At 43.2% G+C, this 22320-nt stretch overlaps 2 protein-coding genes across 2 annotated transcripts; one reads left to right on the top strand and one right to left on the bottom strand.

Annotated features, from left to right (window-relative positions):
• The first annotated feature begins 165 nt into the window (after positions 1-165).
• On the top strand, positions 166-5624 carry LOC114241948 (all trans-polyprenyl-diphosphate synthase PDSS2). Its single transcript, XM_028172947.2, has 2 exons — positions 166-618; positions 4366-5624. The coding sequence occupies exons 1-2, from the start codon at positions 367-369 to the stop codon at positions 5311-5313; spliced, it is 1200 nt and encodes a 399-aa protein (XP_028028748.2). The 5' UTR covers positions 166-366; the 3' UTR covers positions 5314-5624.
• A 6393-nt stretch (positions 5625-12017) lies between these two features.
• Positions 12018-21177, bottom strand: LOC114241965 (androgen-dependent TFPI-regulating protein). Its single transcript, XM_089735280.1, has 5 exons — positions 21092-21177; positions 15912-16106; positions 14302-14452; positions 13319-13532; positions 12018-12388 (listed from the first exon to the last, which is right to left on the bottom strand). The coding sequence occupies exons 2-5, from the start codon at positions 16092-16094 to the stop codon at positions 12205-12207; spliced, it is 732 nt and encodes a 243-aa protein (XP_089591406.1). The 5' UTR covers positions 16095-16106; positions 21092-21177; the 3' UTR covers positions 12018-12204.
• Between the last annotated feature and the right edge of the window lie 1143 nt (positions 21178-22320).

The raw sequence follows: 22320 nt of genomic DNA on the forward strand, positions 1-22320 counted from the left end.
TATGTACTTCAATCCCAATTATGTAGTCTTCAATTCACACCTCAAAAACAAATACGAAGAATTCAATAAGCATGGTAATACCATTCGTACAAGGTCGTTTATGACCTACGACTAAATAAAAATGTAAACATCCCGCGAAATGTATATATTTTTCATGGTAACACATTGCAATCATTCCGAGTTCCGACAGTAGCATTTCACTTCTACGCGTTTAGCGGCACACTACGTGCTGATCAACTGTTGATCAACTAATAAAATTAAAAGATATTTTATTTAAATTTAATAAAAGTGACAGTGAAATTATAAATTTGCAAGAACAGCAAACTCAAAACGTTTGGATTCCATAGAGATTTGTAAAAATTCAAAATGGCCGTCTCGTATGCAGTTTCGCGCGTTTTGAGACGCGCCTCGCCGATTTTCGTTCAGAAACGACACGAATCGACAATGGCCAGTTTCACGAAGGACGAAATAATGATTTTACTAAGACCCCCGTTCTCGAACTGGAGCAACGCCATCAGGGACGCCGAGAAAGTGGTCGGCTATCCAACGTCTTTTATGAATCTTAGATGCCTACTGAGTGACGAATTTGCTAACCTAGCTCTGTATTTGAGGAAGCTGGTGAGTTTTTATCATCATATTCTTGTACTTGTCTTGTCTATGACACTAAGTTTTATTTTTATTGCTTAGATCGGTGGACGAGCTCACAGCCCACCGGATGTTAAGTGGTTACTGGAGCCCATAGACATCTACAACCTAAATGCGCCACCCACCTTGAGATATAAGTTCTAAGGTCTCAATATAGTTACAACGGCTGCCCCGCCCTTCAAACCGAAACGCATAACTGCTTCACGGCAGAAATAGGCAGGATGGCGGTACCTACCCGTGCAGACTCACAAGAGGTCCTACCTAAAAAGTAAATTATATTAATATCAGGACTACATTTATTTATGCAGTGATTTCGTCTTTTCATCCACCTTTAGCGATGGTCTATCGAGATATTGTACATTGCTTTCCTTACACCGTTGCCGGATCCAATAGATAAGAAGGCCAAAGTTTCAACTGTATAACGATTGTTTCATCTTCCAAATGTAAACGAATATTCTTCTCCGCATACTTATGAAGAACAGTTAGGCTAATTAGTGTGACACCGGACACTTAAACCCACAGACAAAACTCACTAAGTTTCTCGCCATATATTCTCAGTGGGTCGCGATTCCGATCCGGTGATAGATTTTGCGAAGCACTGCTCTTGTTAGGGCTAGTGTTGGTAAATTTAGTTAGGTTGAGACCGTGAGCTCACCTATTCGTCCGCGCGTAGCTGGAATGGCCCCTGCAGCTCCTTTCAGACTACCCTATACTACAGTGCTATGTATAGCACTAAGCCAATAATAAATAGTACAGTACAGTGTGAACGTGTCCTTAACAATGTATGGTGCGCGATATTGTTGTGCTGTGAGCTATATACTATACGCTCACGTCCTTACGCTCCGATCCATTAGATCAGTGCCGGATTAACCATGTAGCAAGAGTAGCAATAGCTACGGGCACCGCGCGAACGGGGGCCCCGCATATTTAAACCCACTCATCTCTGCCCGAGCTTAATTTTTTGAGTGACTTATTAAGAAAAAGTTGTTTGTATAAACGTGTAGAATTTCAATCAGCCTGATAATCAGCTCTACAAAAAGTCTGACGTATGCAAGCACTCTTACCCGACACAGTGTGGATGTGTAGCAGAATTGAGATGGCTCGATTTAAGTTGTTAAAATTATATATTTATTTGTAAGATTAACAGTCTACATTATTATTAGTATAGTTTAGTAACCTGCTACAGGCCCCGCGCTTGCTTAATCCGGCACTGCATTAGATCCAATAACCTTTGCATTAGACGCCTTCAGCTCTAACACTAGGAGCAGGCTTAGGAACCCTGGTAACCGTACTCGTCGAACTCGACAAAAGAGGTCGACGTGCAACCTAACCCATGCATCAGCCCGCTGAGTTTCTCGCCGGATCTTCTCAGCGGGTCGCGATTCCGATCCGGTAGTAGATTCATTCGCGAAGCAATTGCTCTTGAGTCGTTAGGTCTCCTTCGGAAGCGCTCGAGCAGTTGTTAGCAAATCCCACCCCTTCTGGCTGAGCCTTTGCTCCCCCACCTGTGCTGGTGAAACTAGAAAGGCCTCCGAGCCACCAGTAATCTTTCAATCATAAAAAAAAAACTATACGCTAATATATTATAGCGTAGTCTGAAAGCAGCATGAGGCTACCAGCGGATAGGTAGCGAAATGAAACCGAAGTCGCAGCCAACCGTCACTTAAGCTAATTCAGCTGACCGACTATAATTTTTGAAGTGAAACTTTTTTAGGCGCATGAGGATAAAATTTTTACAGAACGTCACGCAGGTATGCAACGGAAGTGACATCAAACTACTATTGAAATTAAGTACTTGTCAAATGTCAGTAGTAGTAGTTGTTGTATTTTTCCAACTGAAAAGGCAAATGTATCATACCATACAGCCTAATATTTTATAATTTTTTTGTGAAAATTCAATTGGCAAAATATTAGTCATTTACAATTTAGAAATCTAAACATAATGTGACTGTCAACACTGAGGTTTGAGATTGACATTTGACAGACTTTTGGCGGGAACATATCTTCCTTTTTCCCTTCCTCTAAGTCTCGGAAATCTAAAGTTTTAGATTTGTATAAATATAAGCAAGACTTACAAATTAGTTCGCCAGGAAAGTTTCACTTCTGACATGTGTACTTTGTACGCACGCACTTTTTTTTTCGTAATTTTTTACTCGATTATTTTCTTATCGATTTCGGGCTCAAACTAAATTCAGGATGTATCCTTAAAATGGACCAGAGTCATGATCGTTGTTCAAGGCGACCCCACAGCCCCGTGAAAGCGTATTAGTCGCTTTACTTTCCCTCGCAAACCGGAACTCGTGAACCGGTTGCTGGAATATTCGAATATCGATGCTTCATCCTTAATCTTGGAACGCGATAGCTTGGTCGTTTTTTTGTATATTTTTTTTCTATACTAATATTATAAAGAGGAAAGATTTGTTTGTTTGTTTGTTTCGAATAGGCTCCGAAACTACTGGACCGATTTGAAAAATTCTTTTTCCATTAGAAGCCGACATTGTCCCTGATGAACATAGGCTACTTTTTTTTATTTTTTTTTTTATTTTTTTTTTTTGTATTCATGTGTGTTTTAATGTTTCCGAAGCGAAGCGAGGGCGGGTCGCTAGTTTATTTATAACCCAGAAAACAGATAGTATTCTAAGCGTATGTAGAACTTGATTAAAAGGAGGCTCAGTGTGCTTAGTGCGACTTTTTGACGTTCTAGATAGCTTTTTTTTTTTTTTCCTACCTATGCTGGTAGCCTTGAAAGGCTATTACGTAACCTTAACTAGTAGGTGAGCTCACGGGGCTCAAACCTCACGACGTTGCTAACACGAACCCTAGCAAGAGCCGTGCTTCGCAGAATCTAACACCGGATCCGAAACGCGACCCACTGAGAAGATCTGAGTAACTCAGTGGGCTGTGTCTGAGGGTTAATTTACTCGTCGAGCCCTTCGTCGCAAGCGACCGGTTCGACAAGAACGGTGACCGGTGCTTGAAGTACCTAAAAGCATCGTTAGTGGATCGGGAGGATCCGAAATGACGTGTTTTGGGCGACGTCGATTGTTTTCCATTCTTTCCGCAGGATCGGGAATGTAGTTACCGGCGGCCACGATGAGAGGGTTCTCGTGTCGTGCCGCTTTATCGAAGTGGCGCATCGACGCCGAGTGTAAATACTAGATAGCGTAAAAGTTAACTCAAATATGTATGCATGTTGGAACAACTAGCGGCAAACGTAGGCAAACCTTGCAACTCCATACAAATTTGAGTTAACTTTTACGCTATCGAGAACATTTAAAATACTCGCACTAAGCACACTGTTTGTTAATGCGTCACGAAATTTTTAGTATAAGTTCTTCGATCAAGAATACTACTATAAGTTAGATGTTGAATCGTGCGTCGATATTTTAAGCATGTCATTTTTGACTGGCGGTAGGACCTCTTGTGAGTCCGCGCGGGTAGGTACCACCACCTATTTCTGCCGTAAAGCAGTAATGCGATTCGGTTTGAAGGGTGGGGCAGCCGTTGTAACTATACTTGAGACCTTAGAACTTATATCTCAAGCTGGGTGGCGCATTTACGTCGTAGATGTCTATGGGCTCCAGTAGCCGCTTAACACCAGGGGAGCTGTAAGCTTGTCCACCCATCTAAGCAATAAAAAAAAAATAAAAAAATGTCCACTATTGTGGTAGTTGATTATCTGGCTAATAATAATAAATTGGTACACAATTTGATTCACAGGTCGGCAGCAATCATCTGGTGATGCAGACCGCAAAAAACGTTCTGTACGGCGACTCTAAGAACTTGCAGCCGTGGGGCCTGATCATCCTCTTACTGGCCAAATCGATCAGGGCCCAGTCCAAGAAAGCTGAAGAACAGACGAGAGTACTGGCTGAGCTGACGGAGATGATACGAACCGGCCACTTGATACACAAGGGCATCATCAATGTCCCTTTCGCGAAACGTTCAAAAGACACTGAAACCGCGATATTCGGCAATAAAATCGCTATACTTCTCGGCGATTATCTATTGGTGACCGCCAACGCTATGTTAGCAGAGCTGAGGAACTCCGACGTTTCTTATATAATTTCTACAGCGCTTAAAGATCTCTCGGAAGGAGAATTCTTCGGCGAAAGGGACGAACAGAACATGCCGTTGCCGGGAAGACCTAAAACGCACGACGGCTTGGAGATAAACTTTGACACCGATTCCATTACGGTCGACGAGGTATTAGGAAAGTCCCGAAAGGAATGGACGGCTAGGACAGTCTACAATGGAGTCAGCCTTTTGGGTAGGGGCTGCCAATCGGCCATGGTCCTTGACAAACAAGGGCGTGACATCCAAAAGTATGCTTACCATTTCGGTTGCCACGTGGGTCTGGCCTGGCAGGCCGCTACGGAACTCCAGAAATTGACCTCCGATTCCAGAGGTCACTTCTGTCTGGCAAGCGCTCCGGTTCTTTTCGCCTTAGAAATGAATCCGGATCTGTACAAAATCATTGATCAAGCGAAAAACGACGTTAAAGACGTCGATTACGAAGATTTGAAGTTCAATATCCTGAAAACGGACGCGGTCAATAAAACTAAAATGCTCTACGAGGATCACGCGAAGAAAGCCACCGCTTACATAGAGAACATAGGACAGAACGAATCTGTGGATATGATAAAGAAATTGATTAACACATTCTGAACTTAATACATAAGGCAAAGGAACTTCGTTTCCTAAAAGGTGACGTAACACAGGGCGCAAATAGACAACAACAAAAAAACAAAGAAAATTACTCTCTACCATAGATAATGTCTTCGACTTTTTGGCGGGAGACCGAGAAGCGATGTTATGTGAATTGTTTTTTTTATTTATTTAGTATTGCTCCAGATTTAAGTAAAAATTAATGGTGGCTTATTAACCGATTAGCATCTGTGTATTGGAGGTTGACCACGTTGGAGGTGGCTTCGCGGGTTCAAAGACCCCTGAAGTCTCAATAAATATCCTTAATTTTACTGCGACGTTATTTAGTCTCACGCGGTTCATTCCAATTCATTCGCTGTCATTCTAATGGAATACAATTTAAAATTTTTAGAGGGTAGTTATCATTGAACATAAGATATTTGGCAGATACCTGAATCTCGCTAACAACATTTCCAAAATAAGCTTGCATATAAACAAGTTCCGATACAAACGATAAAACAAAACAAGCCAATATCTGTCCATCAGTTTCTTTTTTCATATGTGTTTTATATAAAGACATAAATATATAAAAGATAACTAAAGATTTTTAATAATTCGAAGCTAAAGAAAAGGGACGCGCAAAAAAAAATTCTAGATTGTTGGATGAGCTCACGGTCCACCTGGTGTTAAGTAGTCCCCCAAGCCCAAAGACACCTACGACGTAAATGCAGCCACCCATTTTTACAGTACAATGGCAATGAGTTCTAAGTCTTCAGTTCGACAGTGGAAACATTGCCCCACCCTTCAAACTGGAACGCATTACTGCTTCACGGCAGAAATAAGCTGGGCGATGGTACCTTTTTTTTATTGCTTAGAGTGGTGGACGAGCTCACAGCCCACCCGGTGTTAAGTGGTTACTGGAGCCCATGGACATCTACAACGCAAATACGCCACCCACTTTGAGATATAAGTTCTAAGGTCTCAAGTATCAACGGCTGCCCCACCCTTCAAACCGAAACGCATTATTGCTTCACGGCAGAAATAGGCAGGGCGGTGGTACTTAGGTACCCGCGCGGATTCTCAAGAGGTCCTAACACCAGTAATACCCGTACAGTTTCCCAAGCTGCCTACCACCAATAATGTACTCTAATAAAACAATGAAGTGAAAGTATTCAGAAAATTTCGGAGCACTTTTTCGATCTGATTGATGACCTCTGTTCTAAAATCGCGTATTATTTCACGGAGATATGGAGCTTCATACAAAACGCCATCAAATTAACGCGACCTCACACTCAACTATACGCTTCGTCTGCATTATCCTTGACCGAAAAACCAACACTACCATGCAGCTAACCATCCCATTATAATAATCACATGCACAAGCAATTTAATGGTTGCTTAATACACTTTAAAGAATGGTCGTAGTGGGTAAGTTGACCTCTTTTTTGCCTACCTATCTGCCAGTTGTCGCAAACCAAGAAGACGGCAGGATGGAAATTGAAAATTACGTCTGGACCCTTTTGAATAAGAGTAGCAACAGACAGACAGCAGTGGAGAGAGTTGGAAGAGGAATTTTCCGAAAGAGGCATTTTGTAGTATAAGTGTAGATCTTATCTTTATATTTTATTTTTGTAAAATATATTGTTTTATGTTAATCTACTTTAAATTGCCAATCAAAAATGCAAAAGGTTTGGAGAATAAAGAAATTATTATTATTATTATTATTATTATCTATCCTCTGAGGGCTAGTCTAGCTTCACCTTGACTCATTGACAAGAGGTTAAGAAGGCTTGCTAACATCTGGTCTAGCAAGAGCAGTAGTTCGATTAATCTACCACCAGATCGCTTGGGGTCGACATTTCGAGCGATGTCCAGTTTCGGAGTCATTTGGAAGGCAAAGCCAAGTTGGCGACCAAAATGCTGGGAGTCCTCAACAGAGCGAAGCGGTACTTCACGCCTGGACAAAGACTTGCTTTATAAAGCACAAGTCCGGCCTCGCATGGAGTACTGCTCCCATCTCTGGGCCGGGGCTCCCAAATACCAGCTTCTTCCATTTGACTCCATACAGAGGAGGGCCGTTCGGATTGTCGATAATCCCATTCTCTCGGATCGTTTGGAGCCTCTGGGTCTGCGGAGGGACTTCGGTTCCCTCTGTATTTTGTACCGTATGTTCCATGGGGAGTGCTCTGAGGAATTGTTCGAGATGATACCAGCATCTCGTTTTTACCATCGCACCGCCCGCCACCGGAGTAGAGTTCATCCATACTACCTAGAGCCACTGCGGTCATCCACAGTGCGTTTCCAGAGATCTTTTTTGCCACGTACCATTCGGCTATGGAATGAGCTCCCCTCCACGGTGTTTCCTGAGCGCGATAACATGTCCTTCTTCAAACGAGGCTTGTGGAGAGTATTAAGCGGTAGGCAGCGGCTTGGCTCTGCCCCTGGCATTGCTGAAGTCCATGGGCGACGGTAACCACTCACCATCAGGTGGGCCGTATGCCCGTCTGCCTACAAAGGAAATAAAAAATAAAAAAATCGGAAACGCGACCAGCTCAGAAGATCTGAAGAGAAACTCAATGGGTTTCGTCTATAGCATAGGTTGCACTTCGAACTCTTCGTCGCGTTAGAAGGCCGAACATCTAAAAGTAATGAGAGTTGATCGATAAAACACGAAAGGGCGAATATCTGAGGCAACGGCGGTAATTGTTATCCCGTCGTCTGGATTGGAGATACAATTTTCAACGGTCACTTTATGAAGACTAGTGGTCCCGCAGTGGTCGAAATTCGGCTATAATTAATTGAAATTGTAAGTTTGTACACTATTATGATTGTATTTTCAACGACTATTATACTTCTATAATTACAAATTTCGCCAATACTACACTATAGGTAGAAAAATATTACTAAAGAAAAACAATATTTAATCTATTCTCAATTTGACCACGACGTCAAGAACAAAATTTTGACAATAAATAAATGGTATGCATGCGTGTGTGCGTCAAATACATGGTAGTGTGTGTAATGTTTTTTATTGATTTAATTGTTTTTTTTAGGCATAATTAAAAAAATATTAACATTCTGCACTCCTTCTCTATATTCTCTATAAGTGTGGAAAATTTCATACTCCTCCGTCTGCGCAATTTTCGTAAAAAGGGATACAAAGTTTTTCCTTCACGTATTAATATTATATAGATTACGAAGGAACAACATTGTGTAATAACAATTTGACACAACAGTTGATTTTCAAAATTTATTGAGCGATCCTTAATGTTTATGCAAAGCGTAAATGTGATAAAGTAAATCTTAGCAACTATTCTAAATTTCTCGTGGCGCCTAAAGCTATTTCCGACCAATAAGTAAATGGCGCTGTTTTCAAAGTTAGACGACAGTGTTATAACTTTTACCGTCCGCGACCACGGACTATAACTTTAAGTATTCACAACTTTATAAATAACTAGCTGTACCTGTCCGCTTCGCTGGGCATTTAAAATTAACATTATTATTTCTCACCCCCACAAAGATTCTCATAATGATGAATGAACGCGTTAATGAACGCCCCCGCAACTGGTGTAGGGAGTCCAACACTCATATAAATATTAGCCTATCCATTAAGTACATGTATTTTCTACATGGATACCAAGTTTCAAGTCAATCGGATGCACGGTTAAGTAGTTATAAAGGAACATCCGTAAAAACCACTGTAGATTTATATATTAGTATAGATATAGATACAGCGACAATAAAAACCCCGAGATTAAACTCCAAATGTAGTTTTAATTGTGCCTACGTCACACGAAAACCGAACAAAACACTACACTTTATATCGGTTAGATATCAATCACTTTTCTCGTGTACCTAAATTTTGTATAAGACTTGTTAACACGATAGAATGACTAGCAATTCATGATGTTTGTCGTTAATGTTAGATGTTGACTCACTGAAAGACACGTTACATCATACGTCAAATATTTGTACCATAGTTTATTACAAATTAGATTCAATACTCAAGCGAACGTCGGTATATAGTTAGCCTCGGAATGTGGCTAAACCATATACTTGTGACGGTAGCTATGATTTAACACAAGATATTCGACAGGAGCCTGAATTTCGGTAATGATATTTTCAAGATGAGCTTACATGCAAGTTCCGATTTGGACCATCCCACACCCGATCCTGGGGACCGAATGGTAAACAGTCGGCATCGCCCTAAGCACGTCATTTCGGATTATCCATATCCACTAGCGGTGCTTTTAGGTATTCCAAGCACTGTTTGCACATTGTTACGGCTTAAGTTGTTAATTGCGACGAAGGGCTCGACGAGTAAATTAACCCTCAGACACAGCCCACTGAGTTTCTCGCTGCATCTTCTCAGTGGGTCGCGTTTCCGATCCGTGGTAGATTCTGCGAAGCACTGCTCCTGGTAGGGCTAGTGTTAGAAACGTCTTTAGGTTAGAGCTTACCTACCGAACCGTGAGCTTACCTACTCGCCCGGTTACGCTGGCATAACTCCCTAGGTTTTCAGCTTAGATCGAAAAAAAAAAAACAAATGGATCACCCTCTTCGGTCAACCCTTATGCTAAACCTGGAAGGTTAAATACTGGAAGGCTGGAATGAACTCCCCTCCACGGTGTTTTCCCAGCGCTATGACATGTCGTTCTTCAAACGAGGCTTGCGGAGAGTACTTAATGGTAGGCTCTGCCCCTGGCATCGCTGACGTCCATGAGCGACGGCGACCACTGACCATTAGGTGGGCCGTATGCTCGTCTGCCTACAAAGACAATAAAAAAAATGTAGGAGTCAGTTAAGTAGGTACTTTACGTTACCCACAGTTGTGAGAGAGAGAGAGAGAGAGAGAGAGAGAGAGAGAGAGAGAGAGAGAGAGAGAGAGAGACAGACAGACAGACAGAGAGAATAAGTTTTGTAATGTGAGAGCAAGTTTTTTATTCGGGGAAGGGGTTCATCCTCCTACGAACTTCGATAACGCCATGCGTCATATTAATCGCCTCATCGTTGCTGCCGTTGACTATTCTCCGACTCTGGCTAACGCAGGGGCCAGTCACCATCGACGTCCTAGACACATCCTTACGGATCTATCAGATCCACTAACTCTAACATTAGACGCCTTCAGTTCTAACGCTAGGAGCAGGCTTAGGGACCCCGGTAACCGTACTCGTGAACTCGGCAAAGTGTTCGTAGTGCAACCTAACCTATACATCAGCCTGCTGAGTTTCTCGCCGGTTCTTCTCGGCGAGTCGCGATTCAGATCTGGTAGTAAATACATTCGAGAACCAGTTGTCCTTGAGCTCCCTCAGCGGATTGGGCAGCTGTCAGCAAATCCCATTCCTCCTGGCTGAGTCTGTGACCGCCACCTGTCCGGGTAAAAATTAAAAGAACCTCCGGGCCACCAGTGATCCTTCCTTAGCAAAGGTCTACCGAGCAATTTCACTCGCTCCGTGGAAGATATTTCCTTTATCGTGACTCCTAAACACCAATTACATACAATTAATCAAATTCCTAAAAAGAGCTTATTACTCAAATTTTTTTTTTTATTGCTTAGATGTGTGGTCGAGCTCACAGCCCACCTGGTGTTAAGTGGTTACTGGAGCCCATAGACATCTACAGCGTAAATGCGCCACACACCTTGAGATATAAGTTCTAAGGTCTCAGTATAGTTACAACGGCTGCCCCACTCTTCAAACCGAAACGCACCACTGCTTCACGGCAGAAATAGGCGGGGCGGTGGTACCTATCCGTGCGGACTCACAAGAGGTCCCACCACCAGCAACTACGCAAATTATAATTTTGCGGGTTTGATTTTTATTACACGATGTTATTCCTTCACCGTGGAAGTCAATTGTGAACATTTGTTAAGTACGTATTTCATTAGAAAAATTGGTACCCGCTTGCGGGATTCGAACACCGGTGCATCGCTAGATACGAATGCACCGGACATCTCATCCTTTAGGCTTATCCCTTAGACTTAATAATTGGGTAAACAATATCACAGATTACCGCGAGAATGTATTTGGCTTACCCGTACCCTATGGAACGCTACCCGTATGGAATGTCAATACGTCCTGCTAGTTTGGTAAAACTGATTGCAGTTTGCTGCAATGGTTCGGAAACAAATATTGATTTTAAACGTCCCATACATCCATTGTGACTATGTACATCGGATCAACTAAATAGTTCTTAAGTTTGTCCTTAGAGTTCACAGGTATGACTTACGTAATAAAGGCACTTCCCACAGTAAAGATTTGAGGTCTAAAGTCTGAAGAAGACATGAAGTTGTCATCACCGCGTTTCGGGTTTCCCCGAATATCTTCTGGAGAATGACTTTTTTTTTGTTCCTTCCTTTTGTTGCTGATAGCCTTGAGAGGCTATTTCTGTTTCTACTTGACGTTTAGGTGAGCTCATGGGGCTCAAACCGATGTTGCTAACACTGACCCTAGCAAGAGCAGTGCTTTGCAGAATCTACCACCGGATCGGAAACGCGACCCACTGAGGAGATCCGGCGAGAAACTCAGTGAGCTAAAAGTGAATGTCTAATAATGAAACAAACGTAATGAAATTAACAAAGCAGTCAACATTACTGATTTTTACCTCAGCAGAGAACTTTCACCGAGCCAATCTGTTATTTTAATGTTGCCACGGGTAACAAGCAATGTATCGTGAAGTCAGTTGACCTCGTACGCCTTTTGTTTTGCGTACATTGCGTACACAAAACCAAATCATACACAAGTTTCCGTTTGTATTATTTTACTTGCTGGTGTGATCCTTCGAGATCAGTTCCATTACACCCTCTATATTTAATTAAGTATAAAAAAATATGGCTATCAGAAAAGCGTGAAATATTTTACGCGGTTTTGTGATCTCTCGTGTAACACTGCCCAAGTAAGCCACTCCTATAACTCAGTGAATCTTTTTTACGTCTTCGACGCCGTGAATCAAAGAGTTCAACCACCATTGAAGCCAGTAGAACATCAAGCACATAACTGCGACATAAAAGTGGAGCAGGTAGAAATGTATCGTTCCTTGAACTGCTTTGAAGATCGGGTACAGCCAGACGCCGTGCTCGTGATAAGTGAAATGTAACCTGAAACAATTTTATTTATTCATTAATAACTGGTAGTTTCAGATATCATGCTGCAACGTCTTATCCGAAGTACCTTCCCGACGGTCGAGGTGTCAATCAACTCTTAAAAATGTAAAAGCAGATTTTCTAAGATCACCTTGGCGTAAAGAATATGACACCCAGTGTATCCATCACAAGTTTATCTTTTCTACAATTGAGATAAATCCAAAGGTGGGCGGCGGTTTATGGATACCACTTAACAACAGGTTGGCCGTGAGGGTTTCACCGCTCGATGCATTATAAAACTAACGATAATGTTCAGCACAATACCAAGCGCGAAGCCAGGGTCACCAGAGCCTAATGGATAAGATACAAATAGCAATCGTGCAGAATGACTCGATTATGCCGTGCTTGAAATACAGCTCCCAACATTCCTAAATATATGCCTTACACGAGGAAAAACAATAAAGAAAATCACATCATCTAATTATGATGATCTGCAAAACTGCCTATTGGGGGTCGAGCGTAATGTGAGTGAGGTCGTGTGAGAATATCATCAACTTTTAAGGCCTAAAGGTTTCAGCAACTGTGAGATAATATATCGAAGCACCTAAATCGAGATTTCATCAGCTTTGACTAGTAAGGCTTTGCTTTGTAAAGATACTCCTCATCCGTTTCTATCTGCGCTGAGCCGAGAAAAACCTGGGTGTCTCTGTCGCGCAGAGGCCCCAATTACAGTTCGATTTAATGCAGAAAAGAGATGAATATATTTTTAAGATTTAATACCATTGGTGCCTCAATAGCAATTGATTCAATAGAAATTCAAGGTTTTGTCTCGAGTGTTTACAGTGTGATCTTCAGCGATGATCGTAGCCAAATAATCCGAAGTACCCTGGAAGCTCATTCAAACTCAAACCCTTTACTATACAATTATTTGGCCATAACACTTACACGAAGACGTACGCCAACATGTGTATCGCCAGTTGCGCGATATTCCTGTAGTGGCTTTTTGGTTTCCTGGGCCAAAACATCACCTCCCAGACTACGACCGGAACGATCATTGTATGTATGACATGGTTAGATAAACGCGTCACGATCTTGTCCAAGTAAGCCGGGAATATCAGGCTTCTGTCGTAGTTAAATAAAGTCCAAAATACAGTGAAGACTACCTGAAAAATGAATTATAGATCCCGCCTAAATATCGTCGATTTGGGCAATGCACTGGAGATTTCGACCCGATACGTGAAGGCGTGCCGGTGACGACTGATGTCTACTACGTTAACACTAACCGTGCCAGGTCAAATGACCGGTTTTAAAATTAAATTTGAAATTATAAACTCGAGGGTGAGAGGTTCTTTGGTTTCAGCGACATTTCCCTTAATACACGACTTTCATCTTGGAGAAGGTGCGTTTTTTTTGTTTTTTTTTTTATTGCTTATTCGGGTGGACGATCTCACGGCCCACCTGAAGCGGTTACCGGAGCCCATAGACATATACAACGTAAATTCCGCCAGTTAACTTGAGATATGAGTTCTAAGGTCTGAGTTTTTACAGTACAACGGCTGCACCACCCTTCAAACCGAAACTTTTAACTGCTTTACGGCGGAAATAGGCAGGGCGGTGGTACTTACCCGTGCAGACTCACAAGAGATCCTACCACCAGTAAATAGGCAAATTATAATTTTGCGGGCTTGATTTGTATTACACGATGTTATTCCTTCACCGTGGAAGTCAATCGTGAACATTTGTTAAGTACGTATTTCATTAGAAAAATTGGTACCCGCCTGCGGGATTCGAACACCGTTGCATCGCTCGATACGAATGCACCGGACGTCTTATCCTTTAGGCCAACTATTGTTGATCGAAGTGCCATGACGACTTGTGAATCTGGCTGTGTCATTACCGAACCTTTTTGAAGGATAATCAATATGTACCTACCCAAGTAGACGGCCATACCAGACCAGCGAACATAATTTCCCGCGACGAACCCAAATATTTAGGTAATCTGTAGTTCTTTTTGTGTTTATTTAGTAGCACCAGAAGATCGCAGAGTGTACCCAGCGCCGCATATCCTATCTGTAAACCCTGAAACAAAATCGGACACATATGAAATCGGAATCACTGAATATTGTATAATGATGGGTTGGGAAAAAAGATTCTTTGCATTTTTTAAAGAAAATTCACATTTTTTAATATAGTTTATTTACATTTAACTAAAGTATGTAGGTACCATTTTGTTCGATAACTTTTTGCCATCTTGTAAGTAGGGACATGATCTAACTACTCTCACAGACACTGCACTAGGTCCATAAACATTGCAAATTTTTTTCGCGGCTTGCATTACATTTTTACCTTTTTGTAGTAAAATTTTAAAATGCATCGAATTTTTTCATTAAATAAGTGCTTGACAGTACGAAAAGTAAAATAAAAATCACACATTTTCCTAATTTGAATTTGGAATTATATTCTTTAAAATTTAAACTTTTAATGGTACCAAAACCAGACAGTTACATATTATAAGTTAGTATAGCCAAAGAGATTTTATTACAAGTTTATTCTTCTTCTTCTTCTTCTTCCAGTGCCTCTTCAATCCTGAAGGTTGGCCGTTAGCTTCCTGTATTCCTTTCTGTCAGCAGCCAGCCGGAACAGCTGTTCGACGGAGGCAATAGCGGTCCACTCCCGGATATTCCGGAGCCATGACTTTTTTCTTCGCCCAGCACGTCTCTTTCCGTCCACTTTGCCCATAATTATCAGCTGCAGCAGCATGTATCGATCGTTCCTGAGCACGTGGCCGAGATACTCTAAGTTTATACTTACTATAATGCGAAAAGTCTTTTTCCCGAACATATTATATCAGAAACCTTTTTCTTTTACTTTTAGTGAATATTTCTCTGATAAAGAAAATATAGAGCTTACAACACAGATTAATAAGGCACAAGATTGCGGCTTTGGCTCTTGAAACACCTCATTGCACTACTTTACGTTCCCCAGAAAAGCCCGCTCCAAGCTTTGCGGGACTCTTTCCTAGCACCATGTACTCGCTAGGTTTCTCACCGGATCTTCTCCATAGGTCGGGATTCTGATCCGATGGTTCAGCGAAGCACTGCTCGAGCTAGGATACCAAGTTCTCTCAGGTTGAATCCCGTGAGCTCGTCACCAATCACGGTGAACCTAGATTAGCCCCCTGAGGCTACTGGCATACATATACAAAAAAAATTGGTTGTCTGTAAAGTCGGTTTACTGACGATAGTTGAACGTGACAACGTCATAAGAAAATACTGATGGAATGGTTTCATTTTTCAATTATCGCAATTATCGTTGCTATAAACAATTGACACCACATTCACTTTTCACTGAACTTCATACTTGACGAAAACATGTAAATGTATTATTGTATAGCAGCTGTCCACCCGGATGCAGCGCTCACATCGCCTCAGAGCGAGGTAACGCCGCATGAGTCATGTTTTTTCGTGCGTGCAGCCGGCTCCATCGAATTATAAGACGTTGTCACGTCAAAAAAGGCTAGCAAAATCTGTGAACTCACCACGGTCCAAGTAGTAAAATATCGATACTCCATTTTCTTGAAAGTGCCTATTCCGACATTATCCAGGGATTTTTCGCTGATATTAGCCGATAGTATGGTATGCCGCATGTAAATTAGATTACCGATGTGCATCGCTATTGTCGACATATAGCCGAGCAAGCGAAAGTAAATTTGATAGCTCATTATTATTGTATTCTGAAAAAATAAAAAACACATTCTTTTTTATTCATTTATTACATTGATTTCAATGCGTCGGTGGATGTAATTTAAGAGATTTTCTACCGGTCAACCAAAGGTGATGCATTGACAGCAAACGTGGGGTCTTTTGATAAATAAATAGATCTCAGAAAATATAAAGGAAATAAATTATATAGGCTTTTTTTCCTACCTAAGCTGATAGCCTTGAGAGGCTATATCAGCGTCGCCTTAACTAGTAGGTGAGCTCACGGGGCTCAAACCTGATGACGTTGCTAACACGATCCCTAGCAAGAGCCGTGCTTCGCAGAATCTAGCACCGGATCCGAAACGCGACCCACTGAGAAGATCCGGCGAGAAACTCAGTGGGCTGTGTCTGAGGGTTAATTTACTCGTCGAGCCCTTCGGTTCGACGAGAACGATGACCGGTGCTTGCGGTACCTAAAAGCACCGTTAGTGGATCGGGAGGATCCGAAATGACGTGTTCGGGGCGACGTCGACTGCTTTCCATTCTGTCCGCAGGATCGGGAATGGAACTGCATACAAAACTGGATTAACTTTTACGCTATCGAGATAGGCGGGGAGATTCAGCCCGGGCAGAGGGGTTTCCCCGAGGCCCGCTCCGCGCCCCCGCAAGGGGACGCGACGACCCTCCGGCCACTATCGAGAACATTAAAAAAAGACTCACACTAAGCACACTGAAACAATGTATAGAATTTAAACAGCGCCCCTACCGTCCGTAAAAGAATTAATTTTAGCCGCACCAATGAATTTATTTACTTTCGTTTTGGCAATGGAATCGTCACGTTCCGTATTTTTTATTTTTTTATTGCTTAGAACCGTGGACGAGCTCACAGTCCACCTGTTGTTAAGTGGTTACTGGAGCCCATAGACATCTACAACGTAAATGCGCCACCCACCTTGAGATATAAGTTCTAAGGTCTTCAAACCGAAACGCATTACTGCTTCACGGCAGAAATAGGTGGGGTGGTGGTACCTACCCGTGCGGACTCACAAGAGGTCCTACCACCAGTAAAACCTTCCATAGTCATTGTCCTGCTTATGGACAAATCAAAGTTATCAGTGCCGTCCGGGTATTAGCCTTGAATATTAAAATAAAAACTCGTCCGAGCCGTAGTCAAGCGAACAAACAAATGTATTTCAACAAGCAAGTATTAATAAAATAATATTTATTTGGTGTAACCTTGCGATTTAAATTTATATTTTAATAACTCAATAATAATGCTAATTAAGGTATAATTAATAGACTTCACAAGGTGAATGTGTATGTATAGCTGTACATTTTTTTGTTTATTGAAACCAATTTTTCGGCTTAAATACGAACGAATAGTGATCCCAACATATTTTTTTTCCTTCTTTAACACCTACGATCAGTCGCCAAGACTATAATCAGGTGAGTTGTGATTTAACAATTGGTTTGGAGGGACAGAGCCAATGCTCCGTCTCGCCTTAGTAGGGTAGCACGTCGGCTCTCTTGAGTCTTCTAATCGGATTTGGCTGCAATAGTAAGCTGGACAACGGGTTTGGGTGAGCTTTCAAGCGGTTCTTATAGTTGGCTGAGTATCGTTTAACTTCATCCAAGACGGTTGGGATTTCCCAACATATAACTATACTTGAGACTATACTTGAGACCTTAGAACTTATATCTCAAGGTGTGTGGCGCATTTACGTTGTGGATATCTATGGGCTCCAGTAACCACTTAAGACCAGGTGGGCTGTGAAATGATGTGGGATCCATCTAAGCAATAAATAAAAAAAAATACTAGATGAATAGCCCTTTATTGCTCGGAAATATGATGGTTATCAACAAAACATTGAAGTCGTCGTGGCCTAAAGGATAAGACGTCCGGTGCATTCGTATCGAGCGATGCACCGGTGTTCGAATCTCGCTGGCGGGTACCAATTTTTCTAATGAAATACGTACTCAACAAATGTTTACGATTGACTTCCACGGTGAAGGAATAACATCGTGCAATAAAAATCAAACCTGCAAAATTATCATTTGCGTAATTACTGGTGGTAGGACCTCTTGTGAGTCCGCACGGGTAGGTACCACCGCCCCGCTTATTTCTGCCGTGAAGCAGTAATGCGTTTCGGTTTGAAGGATGGGGCAGCCATTGTTTACGTTGTAGATGTCTATGGGCTCCAGTAACCACTTACCACCAGGTAGGCTGTGAGCTCGTCCACACATCTAAGCAATAAAAAAAACAAAAAAAAACAGAAATGATTGCACTTGATTGACTTACCCCTCAAAGGAGGTGGATTATGAGCTCATTCACCGTTCGTAGCAATAAAAAAACAGCCGCACGGCGGGTGGGGAGTTGAACCTCACTAAAAACTCCTGCCGCTCACAGCCGGCGCCCTACCCCAGGACCGGGTGGGAACCCAGTCGGAGCTATTGAGACGGCGGGACAGGGTTTACGCAGAGCATATTACATCCATCCCGCCGTCCCCCAGACGCCGGACCGGCGGCCGCCAGCGACACGACTGCCGGTTCCCTCGGTCGACGGGCCAAGAGCCCGCATTTATGGCGCCGCGCTTCACCTTCCCCCGGAGCGGTCGGGGGAACGCGGCTTACCACGCCGTCCCACGCCTAGGCTCTTTCCCGCACAAAACGGGTGGAGCCCGAAGCTTTTAGGGGGCCGGGTTACGGACGAGACCCGGTCCCGACCCCCTGCTCGGCGGCGGCGGATTTCTGCGTAGTGAGGAGAGCTTTGCCTCACTCGCCCCGCCGCCTCCTTCTGCGAGATGGTGCACTCGCAGAAGTCGAGCATAGCCTTCCAGGACTCGTCACCGCCAAGCATCGACGCCACGACGCCAGACAGCGACAAGTCCGGTCCTATCTTTGCGACCAGGACACGGCGCTGCACCTCCCAAGCGGGGCAGACAGCTAGCGTATGCTCCACCGTGTCCAGGTCGTGTCCACAATGGTGGCACCTCGTCGTCGGCTCAGCTCCTATCCGGTGCAGATACTTTCCGAAGCATCCGTGCCCAGTCAGCACCTGCACCAGACGGAAGATGAGGCGTCCTCGGCCACGATTCACCCAGTCATCAAAGACTGGGTAAACCGCCTCAACGGTCCGTAGACCCCACGTGGGGTTGGCCAACCGCCTCGACCACGATTCGAGCACGGACCGCCGAGAATGGGCCTTCCGCGCCCGCAGCTCACTTTTGGAGGGACGCACCACGCCCAGAGCACGAAGCTCGCTGCGCCACCGATAGTCGGCAGCGAGCGACTCCGCCTCCAGCTCCCATGGCGGCGTCCCCGCCAACACACACGCCGCCTCGAAGGAGACGGTGCGATATCCACGGATGACCCTGATAGCAACGGTGCACTGCGGCCGGCGCAGGAACCGAGCCATAGCGGCCCGGTTGCGTGGCTCAGCCCATACAGGCGCACCGTACAGGGCCATCGATCGCACCACCCCCGCGTAGAGGCGGCGCACAGCCTGATCCGGCCCACCGACATTCGGGAGCAGTCGGCTCAAAGAACCGGCTGTCCTCATCAATCGGGGGACCAGCTCCGCAAAGTGAGCACGAAAAGCCCACCGGCTGTCCAACACGAGGCCGAGGTACCTCAACTGCACCCCGACCCCTATTCGTACGCCTCCAACCACGATGTGGGCGTCGACAGGTGGCGCTCTCCGTGGCCCGTGAAACCACAAGGCCTCGGATTTACTGAGCGCCACGTCGAGGCCCAGTCTCCTTATCCTCCCGACAACGAGGGCCACTCCCGCTGTGGCGAGACGGGCAGACTCTCTATAATCATCGGGGGATCGAGACTCAGTTGATATTAAGCGTAAATACTTTCAATTACTACCTGTTCATAGATTTAAGAAAACTATTAAGGAACGTTTGTGCAAGAAGGCATATTATAAAGTTAAGGATTATTTACTAGATAGCACTACGTGGGAATGAGGCGTTCGCTCCTGGCCTTTTCATTTTTCATTATTATTATATATTTTTTTAATTGTATTTTTTACTTGTTTTTTCCTTTATTGTAAATATTTTTATTTACTTTAAAAAAAAAAATATGTTTGAGAAAAAAACAAAAAAAAGCCCGCTGAGTTTGTTTCGTCGGTTCTTCTCAGGACTGTGGCTTTTTTTTGGAACCGGTGGTAGAGTTAACATTGTTATTTATATTTTGACATTCAAAAGTGTGTCATACTGACATCTAAGTTGAAATAAATTATTTTGAATTTGAATTTGAATTTACACCCTCCTATTAGAGGAAGAGCTAAGAAAGAATGGATGGATTGCGTGAAAGACGTTATGGAGGGGAATGAGCGAAGAAATGGTATATGATAGAGGAGTATGGAAGGACAAAACATGTTGCGCCGACCCCAAATGACTGGGAGAAGGGCAGGAGAATGATGATGACAGCCTCCTATTTGAAATGGTGCTTACTGGGATGGGTTACCACAATGTAGCACGGGACCGTACCAATAGCCAACATGCATCCCACACAATACCGTCTTTACCATAAGGGCACGCGGGGCCCGTGCCCAGGGCCCCCATTCTCAGGGGGCCCCGAAAGACCGACCATTTCTCGCACACGTTTATTCTCAAACCATTTTTGTCGGCACATTACACTTTTTTCACAAATCAGTAATCAGAAGGTATTTACAAGGCATATAGTATGACTATAATAGAAGATTTCGCTCAACAGAAATCGAGAAAGAAACCGTTATCGAAATCGTAACCAAAGAACCAGCAGCATTCTAATATCATTAATGACATATTATATCATACTGTATTTGATTACCTATAATAAATGGTCTCATACTCAGTAAAAAAATGTTATTATAATTCGCTTTTTTTACTTTCCAAAAGGGCCTCTAATTCTTGTGTGCCCAAGGGCCCGATCCTAGTTTAAGACGTCCCTGATCCCACATACACTCGCCACATCGCTCTCACGAGGAACTTAAAATCGAAATTTTTATGTATTCAATATAAATACTTACCGAATAAACAAAGACTTAAATACTGTCAAACAAGTTTTATACTCAAACAACTTTTATATGTAACGAATTAGACACGTACTACGCGCTCAGCTTATGGTCTGTGACTGCTTCTAACGGTACACCGTCTACTTTGACGGGTCTGCCATCACCGAAGCGTGCGATAAAAACAGAGATCAGAGAATGCTGGTTTCATATAACCACATCCAAAAGACCTGTCACGTTTAAGAACGTCACTATCGAATTCGAAGCGAACGAAGCTCAGTTAATTCTAGCTATACATGTGAAACTACTATTGGTTGTCTTTTGCGTTAAAATGGGAGCCATTATTTCTAAAGAACGTGATTGAACGTAGCTTAATTTCGTATCATTACGTTTGACGTCATCCGGAGCTAAAATGTTTACCGAGACAATTAACTATACACTAAAATAATGAAAATAATGTAAGTCGTCGTGGCCTAAAGGATAAGAGTAAGTCGTCGTGGCCTAAAGGATAAGGGTAAGTCGTCGTGGCCTAAAGGATAAGACTTCCGGTGCATTCGTATATAGCGATGCACCGGTGTTCGAATCCCGCAGGCGGGTACCAATTTTTCTAATGAATTACGTACTCAACAAATGTTCACGATTGACTTCCACGGTGAAGGAATAACATCGTGTAATAAAAACCAAACCCGCAAAATTATAATTTGCGTAATCACTGGTGGTAGGACCTCTTGGGAGTCCGCACGGGTAGGTACCACCGCCTTGCCTATTTCTGCCGTGAAGCAGTAATGCGTTTCGGTTTGAAGGATCGGGCAGCCGTTGTAACTATACTGAGACCTTAGAACTTATATCTCAAGGTGGTTGGCGCAGTTACGTTGTAGATGTCTATGGGCTCCAGTAACCACTTAACATCAGGTGGGCTGTGAGATCGTCCACCCATTTAAGCAATAAAAAAAAAAACACATTTAATAGTATCTCGCAAAATATAGTCATCGGACATTGTTCAAATCAGCCTTTCTCAGAGTGGGCGATAACGCCCCCTTGTGGGCGCTGCAGACCTAAAGGGTTCCGTTTACCGCTGTACCAAAACATCGATTTAGGCGGTCGCGCACCACCTATCGTTCACTGAGGGCCCTTACAAAAAACTATGCTGCATTGCCGGCAATGGTTCGGAAACAAATATTGATTTTAAACGCCCCATCTATCCAATGTGACTATGTACATCGGATCAACTAAATAGTTATTAAGTT

This window comes from Bombyx mandarina, chromosome 02, assembly GCF_030267445.1.
Source record: "Bombyx mandarina strain Sakado chromosome 02, ASM3026744v2".
NCBI classification, from domain to species: Eukaryota; Metazoa; Arthropoda; class Insecta; order Lepidoptera; family Bombycidae; genus Bombyx; species Bombyx mandarina.